The 9724-nt window shown below is 50.6% G+C and overlaps 1 protein-coding gene across 4 annotated transcripts in view; it reads right to left on the bottom strand.

Annotated features, from left to right (window-relative positions):
* Positions 1–211: 211 nt before the first annotated feature.
* Positions 212–9724, bottom strand: part of CRHR1 (corticotropin releasing hormone receptor 1) — a 30703-nt gene continuing 21190 nt past the window's right edge. For 2 of the 4 annotated variants that reach the window (XM_033078815.2, XM_033078818.2), the window contains 9 exons: positions 9300–9406; positions 8837–8957; positions 8188–8341; positions 7883–7943; positions 6455–6527; positions 5293–5378; positions 3428–3563; positions 3188–3229; positions 212–2536 (listed from right to left, as the gene is read on the bottom strand). In XM_033078815.2, the coding sequence (XP_032934706.1) occupies positions 2396–2536; positions 3188–3229; positions 3428–3563; positions 5293–5378; positions 6455–6527; positions 7883–7943; positions 8188–8341; positions 8837–8957; positions 9300–9406 (921 nt within the window). In that variant the 3' untranslated portion in view covers positions 212–2395. The remainder of the gene's footprint in view (positions 2537–3187; positions 3230–3427; positions 3564–5292; positions 5379–6454; positions 6528–7882; positions 7944–8187; positions 8342–8836; positions 8958–9299; positions 9407–9724) is intronic. The other 2 variants (XM_033078816.2, XM_033078817.2) reach the window with 2 other exon arrangements.

The raw sequence follows: 9724 nt of genomic DNA, 5'->3' as shown, positions 1-9724 counted from the left end.
GTGGGATTCTCTTGGATGAGATGGATACCTTTGTGGAGAGCCACCTCCACACTCTGGGCACATGGTTTTAGGGTAAAAAGGAGACAAAAAAGCCTCTGGACCAGTGGGATGCTGAGCCCACTGCAGTGTGAGGATGCTCCTATGGAAACTGGGGAGAGACAATGCCAGAGTTGTCTTTTCCAAAAGATAAACCATACCCCAAAAGTCCTTGTAAGAGGAATTTAAGTATTTTTAATCAAATAAGACAGAGAATACACACTCCAGCTACGGAAAATAAAGTCACGTCAGTTGGAGCAGACCACCAAGAGAAGAAGGGTAAAACAGTGATGTGAACACAGATGCTTTTGTTTGGGTTTCTTTCTTTGGCTTTTCAATTTCCAGCTTCTTTCCACCAAAACTCCCCACTTTAGAAAAATCCAAATTGAGTAGGTAGCACATAATTTTTTGGCAACATTACTTGCAGGGATGATGAAAAAAGCTCTCTGGGGCATTTCCCCTTCTTCATTGCTAGCAGATCTTTACTAGCTCCTGCCAAAATACCCAACGAAGACACTAAGACACAGAAGACACAAGTCTACTCCTTACAGGGCACCAGCAGAAGTGTCCATAGAACTGGGAGCTGTCACTTTTCCCATTGGACAATTCCAGGGATCTTTTTCACACCTGTATTTTGAAGAAGTGGCAGTTTTTGGGACTCTTGACACTGGGTGAACTTGAACAAAGACTGAAACATGCCCCATATGCAGGGTATGGTCCTTCGTTGTGGTCACTGTGCCATACTGGGAACTGTTGCTGTTCCCAGCACGTTGAGTAAATGGGGTATTTCCAGTTTGACTGCACTGTGGACATGCAGGTAGGAAATCAAAATGGGAGGGAAGGGGGAGGAATTTACTCCAAACTACTGAATTTCACAGATGTTTGAAGAAAGAACTCAGAGGTTTTTCCCTATGCTTTCCTTTAAATAAAAAAAATGCAAGATTTTATTCATTTCTTGTGGTATATCCCAAAGATATCATAGAATACTGCAATTTCAATGATGCTTAAATCTCCCCAGGGTGGGAAACATTTATGCCTTTATGGTTCTTTACAGTAGGAAAACTGAGGCACAGAAGCGTGAAGGGGCTCACACCAGACCCTGTACAGCCCCAATGGCAAAATTCCTGGGATGCAGAGGGCAGACAGTCCATAACCCTGCCTGGGCATCCTCAGACCTTGTATGGGACAAGGAAAAGGTTGGACCTCTCTGCTCAGCTGCTTTCGATGACCACATGGGCAATGGGAGAGAGGGAACTGGGGTTTTAGAATGGGAAGGGAGATAGGAAGGGAGGAAAGGAGGCTGCTGCTCCTCCAAGGCACTTAACCCCAACGTGGGGATGGTTTGGCCCATCCCCTGCACAAGAGCAAGGAGCAGCTTTGGCCCTGGGCCCACCTGCCCAGGTAAAAGCAGGGCAATGAGGAGGTGGCAGAGCCAGGGCCTGTGCCTGCAGTAGCTGTCTTTGGGGACCCCAACCACTGCCCTGCTGCAGGGCTCCCTCACCTTTCCACCCTCTGAGCAGGGACATGGAATCAGCCTGAAGTCCAGGAGTTTGCAGAGACCTGTGGATCCATCTGGGCTGGACCAGAGGATTTAACTAGTTCCTGTTCTTCCCTCCAGATCAAGTCCACTCTGTGTGGCTGTTCAGAGACCCTAGGATCCATCTCCATGGGAGGGGAGTTCCCTCCCCTCTTCCACCCCATTGCTTTACCCTGCTTTTGGTGTGAAGATGAGAAATGACCTGGTCAGACCAAGCAGTAGTTACAGGACATCTGGAGACCCAGCAAGAGACAGGGGAATGACTCAGCCCCAGTGCTACAAAAACATAGCCATGTGAACCAATGTCTTGAATCACTCCAGGGCTCTCCATCCACGCCCTTCGAACTCGTAGGACTTTGGCTCCTCTAGAGCATTCTTCCCCCCCACCAGCAACATTCCAGCATGTGCTCAATGGAAGGCTGACCCAGCTTCCCAGGGAATTAGCCCCATAAGTTGTCCCAGCAATGTCCTGTCACCTCAAAGTCAACAAACCTAATAAAGGCAGTGACATGAGACATCATGCCCAGGATGAAGCTGGCACAAAGCTGCTGCAACCTCTCCTGGATCTTCTGTATCTTTCTGCTATGCCAGCAGGTCAAACAGCTGCCAGGAAGATGACAAAGCAGCATCTCAGCTGTCCTGTCCTCCAGGCCTGCCCAGCACATGGGGCAAGAGCTGTGCAGGTGTCCCATGACCGAGTGAGTTCACGCTCTCCTTGTGGGGCCAGGGGCCACAGGCAGGACCTGATCCTGTGCCATGCCCACCTCCCAGCTGCTCCCCACATGGGGATGTCGGCTCCTGGTGAGGCCTTTTGCTCCCAGCTCAGACAGCTGTGGATTGCTTGATGCTGTGGAAGCTTACACGGGTTGGAGAGGTGGGGATTGACATGGCCCTTGCCACGCGGGCACGGATGGAGTGCTTGTCCTGCCACCGATGCCACCGCTTCCGTACAGCTGATCGCACCTGGACGAGATGAACGAGGGACATGTGATCACCACACAGGGGCTGTTCAGGGGCAACAGCCATCCTTCTCAGTCCTCCAGCCAAAAATGGATTAATGGTATGTGATTTGGTAACAAAACAGGTTAATGTGGGGTAATCTTTCCTGAGCCAGCAAAGGTGTGGGAGCATTTGGAGGAGGCAGAGGAAAGAGCTGCCCAAATATTTGGCCCCAGGATTCACTTCTACTCTCAGCTCCTTTACTTTCTGCTGTTTGTGTTTTGAATCAGAACCTGGAACATGTTGTCATCCATGTGCAATCCACATGTCTATGGGGCTTACTCTGGGGAAGGATTTCCCTGGGATGGGGAAAACCCTTGTCTCTGTTGCACCAAATCATGCAAGTGCACCCTGAGAGCATCTCTTCTTGGGGGTGAATTTTCCTCCTCCATAGGAGACAGACAGCAGCCATTCCTGTCTGAGCAAAATCTGCAGCTGCAGATGTACCTGGGGCTAGAGGTAAAGCACCAACTCCAATCACCAAAGACCTTCAGATGGAGAATTAGGGACCAACACCCTCCAAGCCTTGTGCAGCAGCAGAGCCTCGTGCTGAACTTGTCTGCTTGCAAGCAAGGATGTAGATCCCCACAAAAAACCCCAGCCCCTTGTGCTCACCTCGCTGTTCAGGAAGCAGTAGAAGACAGAGACAAAGAAGCCCTGGAAGGAGACAAGCAGCAGAGTCACAAGCCAACAGGCACCCCCAAGCCAGGAGCTTTGAAATAGCTCTGGGGTTTGGTCTGGCTGGGGTCTGGTTTCGGGAGGGGGCAGAAGCAGGATGAGGGATCAGCCAGGATGGGCTCTTCCACATCCCATGGTGAAAGGACTGGGGTGGAAGCCAGTGTGGAGGACCATTACCTGGAAAGACTCTAGAAAGGAGTTGAAGTAGATGAAGACTATCCTGGAGATCTCATCCTCCCCTGGGTTGACAAAGAATAGCATGTAGGTGATCCCCAGCAAGGGCAGCAGCACCAGTGTGGCCTTGACTGCTTTCCTAGGGGGAAAACAGGGACCTGAGCTGCTACAGGACCCTGCCCATCCCACTCCCAACACCAGCATGGCTTGGACTGGTCTGCTGGGACTTGAAAACCAGTGACTGGGGGAGGATGGAGCCAAGTTGGGCTATTTTCCAGGGCAGGGGACTGGGATGGTTTGAGCACTGGGGACCTGCTCTGCTTCTCCACTCAGAAAAGGACAGTGGGGAGTAGAGGCCTGACCTTGAGCTGGCATGGAATGATTGCTTGGCTGATCTACAGCTTAATTAAAAAGGAATTAAGGAGGGTATAATAATTCACACCCTTCAACATGAGTTTGTGAAAACCGTATCTCAGGTAATTAATTTGATATCTTGATGAGATTACAAGTGCAGTTTGTGAAAACTTATAGTGCTTATATAGAGAGTGTGGGAAGGATTGGGGCTTGGCACCTCATTGCTTTGGATCAGGAGACAAGAACTATGCCAAGTCATCACTTTTTGCTTAAAGATCCTGTGAACAGACAGATTTCAGCAGTAGATGGTTATTCCTGGAGGGTTTGAGCTGGTCAGGGAGGGGGTCTGGCACCTATTTTGCATCTCTGTCTTAGAGGAGAGAACAGTCCCTGACGCAAATGGGCTGACGACATGGAAAACTGGAGGGAACCAAGGACGGAAGCTGGAAAACTAGAGTACAGCACATTCACTAGTCTAGCTTCTCCAGGGGGGCAGCCATGGCAGCAGGGGACACATCAGCCTTTTATCATCTAAGGTGAGCAGGAGCCCTCCAGGGCTGTGCCTTGCCTGGTTTAAGCAGAAGTGCACAGTTTATAACATACCAAGTTCTCCAAGTTTTCCTGTACCACAGAATATTTCCGGGAAATGAAAATGTTCGCCTGCCCAAAGGTGATAAACTCTCCCAAAATGAGGCCAATACTGGAAAACCAAAAGTCTCTCAAAATTGCTGTCGGGGCCAACCAGCCTTTTCCCAGAACCTTTATCTTTACTTACCCCAAGCTGAACCCCTCATCCCAGTTCAATACTCTGTGATGAGGAAAGCTGGCATTTCCCAGTAACAGAACCAGAATTTTTCCATTCTCAGCTGAAAAAGCCATCCTTCCATCTCAAAACAGCTTCTCTTGACCCAGCACATGGTGAGATTACCCAATTCCTGCCCACAAAATGATCCAGACAGAGGCAATGATGAAGTGAAGCCCAAATTATTTTCCATTCCAGGTACTTTTGGGAGCTGCTCTGACCATGCACCTCTTACGTTGTCTGCAAAATATTCCTCAGCAGGCAAGGAAGGGTTAAATCTTCCTGCCTTGTGCTGTGGGAGTACTGTCTTCTTCTTTACAAAGATGTGTTGGAGTGGCATTGATTCATCACTGCTTCCTCAGCTTTTGCTTTTCTGTCAAGCAGTGATTTAATTCTCACCTCCATGCCAGGATTTGCAGCTCCCAGCCTGGAGAGCTCATCAGGTCCCACCAGAACAGGCTTTTGCAAAGAGACTCAAATCCCAAAGGTTCACTTCAAAGGCAGAAATGGTCATCCACACTCTACATCACAAGACTCTCCCTGGCCAGATTTAATGACCATGTACCTCCAAAGAGCATTTGAGATGCTCTTAGATGTTTCTCCATGGTCCCATCCCCTTGCTACCAGGCTAATGGGGCTGTTCCCATCCCCACTAATCACGAGAGAACCCAGTTACTAGGTTGACTTCCTGCAGGGTCGCTCATGCTCTTACCTGTACTGGATTGTCTCGGACGTGGTTGAAGCTCGGAGCTTTGTCATGAGGATTCGGACAATGTTAAATAGAAAGATGAAGTTTATCTGGAAGGAACAGGGCCAGTGGTTAGTGTTTGCTTCCCCGTTATTTCTTCCTCCCATTTCTTCTGCAATGGCAGGGAAGGGGTGGGGGGGGGAAGATGGGGGAGCCAGGGGATATGTGAGTGTTTCCTCTTGAACCTGATCTACTGCCTTCCATGCACCATGAGAGGACATCTGCTGTCTTTAAAAACACTTGAACAATAAGATTTAGGAGTTTGGTCAAGGGATCAGGGCAGCAGGGTATGCTGGGAGATTGCCAAGGAAGGACAAGTGCTAGAGAAAGGGCTGAAGGTGAAAAAGTAGAGGGACAGGAAGAATCTATGGTGGAGAGTGGCTGCCATCACAGCAAGGATCTGCCTGACTGCTCTCCTGGCTGCCGAATTGCTAATAAGGGAATAGGAAGGCATCTTTTGAGCTGAACACAATTGACAGGAATTAGTAGTGGCCCGGCTGCCTAACAGACAAGGAAATGGGAAGCAGGATCACTTGTTCCATCATGCTGGTGCTTTTTACTCCCTTGAGTTTTCTCAGCATTGGGCAAGGTGGGAAGGAGCAGTTTTGGGACTTTGTGCATGGCTTTCCCCCGCCAGTACAGGTTGGACCCCCAGCTTGTGACCTACCACCTCTGCTCTTCTTTGTCCCTCCCCAAAAGACAAAGCCCCATCTATGTGACCCTTGGATCAAGCATTGCTACTCAGCTGGGGACCAGGAACAGAGAAGTGGAATCAGGATCAGGGAATGGAGTCAAGGATCCCAGGCTTCTGCAAATGCTTGGCAAAGCATCCACTCACACCCAAACAATGCCAGGGCAGGGATGGAGTGACCTACTGATGCATGTTGGAGTCTGCTGATGGGACATCCCTGTTAGAATGAGGTTTCCAGGCTCCTTCTTCAGCCCACCCCAAGCCCAGAATTGCTCAAGGGGCAGTTTGGGTGAGGGGCAGTGCTGCTGTGTGGAAGCAGAACCAGCCCCAGCAGAGTGAAGCTAAAGGACAGGGAATACCCTGTACAGAAGAGGCTGTGTTCCACCTACACAAGAGGGACTCTGTATTTAGCACACAAGGTCACTTTGCTCTTACCAGAAGCACCAGGATCATGGGGCCTTGGTAAATGTAGTCAGTATAAACTCCAGCTCGTTTCCCAAACCAGCACCTGCAAAGCAAGGGCAAGTGGTGTTGGGAACAAGCAGTGTCAGGGACAAGCCTGACATGACAGTGACCTGGATAGACTCCTGTCCTTGCACAGTCTGTAAGTCACTGTCTGTGAGGTGAAAGCACTACAACTCAAACTGCTGCGGCCATTGTGGAATAGCTTCCCTGGGAACTCAGTAAAAGGAGGGGTGTGTGTGTGAATGTGGGAGTGTTTATGGGCCACATGTCGATGTGGGACCTGGTTATTGCAGGACAAGCAGGGACACCCTCCTTACAAAGGAGGTGACTGTCTCCACTCTCTTCTGAATGGGGGCAGCCTCACCTCTTGTCCTGGGGGCAGTTTTGGGCACAACAATATAAGAAAGATCTGAAGTCATTAGAGAGCATCCAAAGGAGGGACATGAAGATGGAGAGCAGTGTGGAGGGGCCACATGAGAACAGCTGAGGGCAGAGGAGACCGAGTTTAGACTTCACCAGGGGCTGCAGCTCCTCACCAGGGGCAGCCCCCATCTCTGCTCTCTGTAACAGGGACGGGACCCAAGGAAATGGCCTGAAGTTGTGTCACAGCGGAATTTGCGATGGAGATCAGGAGAAGGTTCTTCCCCCAGAGGGTGTCTGGGCACTGAACAGGCTCCCCAGGGAAATGCTACAGCCCTGAGGCTGCCAGAGCTCCAGGACCTTCTGGGCAATGCTCTCAGAGATGCACAGGGTGGGATTGTTGGGGTGTCTGTGCAGGGTCAGGAGTCAGACTCTATGATCCTTGTGGTTTCCTTCCAGCTCAGGATATTCCATGATTCTCCATAATTTCACATAGGTCTGGGGGTCAGCTCTGTCCTCAGCAAACCCTGCTCACTCAGGGAGCTCACTCAGGTATATCCCTGCCTTGGGAGCACCTTGTGAAGGTTGTTCTATCAGTGCCTGTGTGAATAGCATGGGGCTTCTGAAGTCAGCAGGAAAAACTACCTCTGGAAAACAGAACAAGCTGCCATTCATCTCAACAGGCTCCTCTCAACTTCCCACTCTGGGATGAACTCTCTGGTACCTGTTAAGACCTTCTTTAGCAGGTGTCTGTTAAAATGGCTCAGGTGGGGGAATTTAGATCTCTGCTGGTTAAATCCCAGCTCCATTTAGCAAACCTGTTGTAGGAGATTTGGTTTAATCCCTTTTCCCCCTTAAAAATCACATTTGTCTTTCAAGGAGAAATAAGCAGGGGCAGAGCTTGTGCTGCAGAGAGCTGAAAGGTGGGGAAAAAAGAAAGAATGGAAGAATATTATCCTTTTTTTCCTCCCTGACACAACTGATCCCTCAGGATTTGGGATTGAAAGTAGAATGGAGGATAAGAGCAATCAGGCTCACTTCTCATTGTCATAGTAGAGCTTCCCAATGGCCCAGGCAACGATGATGGGAAAGGGGATACCTGCAGGGGAACACACAGGTGAGTCTCAGAGTGCAAGATCACCACAAAACCACACCATAACAAGGGTTTTCTCACATTCAAACCACCCAGTGAGCTGATGTGTCCATGCAAATCCCATCCTCCTGCTCCTGGCACCCTTATTGCAGTTCTTTGTGTGCACGGAGAACTGGAGCAGGGGATGGAGAGGGCATCACTCATCACTAAACCCTGGGTACCACTGACTGAGAGGAAGCCTGGCACTCACACCAGCCGATGCAGATAAACATCCACTTGCGGAGCTTGTCTGTGGAATAGGTGAGCACGATGGCCGTGTGCAGGTAGCAACCCTCGCCGAACATCCAGAAAAAATTGGTGACATGGAAGTAATTGTAGGCAGCAGTGACCAAGCGGCACCAAACCTGCCAGGAGATGTGGAGCTTGTCAAACTCTGTGCTACAGTGATGCAAACAATGCATGAAGCAGCACAGACCACAGCAGAGCAGTCAAATCCATGTTTCTCATACACACGGGGTGCCTGACAGCCACCAGCCAGCCCTATTCACCCCCCTGAAGTTGTTTTTGTAGACACATCTTAGATGTGAAAAATCACATCTGAAAGACAGTAATTTTAGAGAAGAAATTCTTCCCTGGGAAGGTGAGGTGAGGCCCTGGCACAGGTTGCCCAGAGAAGTTGTGGCTGCACCATCCCTGGAAGTGTCCAAGGCTAGGTTGGATGAGGCTTGGAGCAGCCTGGGATAGTGAAGGTATCCTTCTTCATGGCAGGGAGGCTGGAACCAAAGGATCCTTAAGGTCCCTTCAGACCCAAATCACTTCGTGGTTCTGTGATCTCCAGGGTCCTCACACCCCCTCACAACTGCTCAGGACTGGGCTCAGCCTGGCAGAGCTGCACCTACCACATTGCTCTCATGCACCTCTGGGTTCATGGTGAGCTGTACCACAAACCACGTGGCATTGCGTAGGATGAAGGCTGTGATCAGGTTCCAGTGGATGATGTTTCTCAGGCACCGGATGCTCCTGGAGAGAGGTGGAACAAGGCACCATCAGAGCAGGGGGACTGGGTACAGTGCTGTTTGTGGAGCTGAGTGTCTCTGTTGGGACCCCAAGGGTGACCTGCTGGGACCATGCCCTGGGTGGGGAGGAAGAAGACCAGGAGGTGGAAGGCATCAAGGAGGACACTCTGCCTCCATAATCAGGTGCTTTAAAAAAGCAGCAGAAGAAAAACAACCCTGAGACAGGCAGGATCCTTCCAGCCTGGAGGGTAGTGGCTGTGGGGGAGGACATGGCAAAGCACAGGAGCTGGGTGCATCCCTGCCTGAGATGACCTCGCAGGAACACGGCAGCAGGTTTATAACTCACCGCAGGCGCATGAAGAGGACAAAGGCCATGAGGAGGGCCCCCAGCGAAACACAGTGGCCCAGGTAGTTGATGATGACAGCAATGTGGTAGTGCAGCTTGCTCTTCCTCTGGGAGTGAGGGAGATGGGCAGAGGGTCAGCAGCAGCCTCGGTACCACACAAACCCACCTGCTCCACCACATCACCTTTGGCAGCCACACCTCAAATTTTGAGTCCTTTTTCAGGAAGCAGTTGGAGCCCACCCTGGGACAGGACATGGGAATGGATGGAGATAGGGCTAATGTGGGTTAACAGCCAACCAGCCTGGTTGCACATCCCACTTGTGCCAGAGCAGCTCACCAGCCAGTTCAGTGCTGGGACATCCCAACCCCTCCTCTGGGGAAACTCTTCCAGAACATAGCCGAGCTCACTGGAATCTTGTATCTCA

This window comes from Catharus ustulatus, chromosome 23 (genome assembly GCF_009819885.2).
Source record: "Catharus ustulatus isolate bCatUst1 chromosome 23, bCatUst1.pri.v2, whole genome shotgun sequence".
Lineage (NCBI taxonomy): Eukaryota > Metazoa > Chordata > Aves > Passeriformes > Turdidae > Catharus > Catharus ustulatus.
Note: the sequence above shows the minus strand (reverse complement) of the source record. Positions and strands in the feature narration are given on the sequence as shown.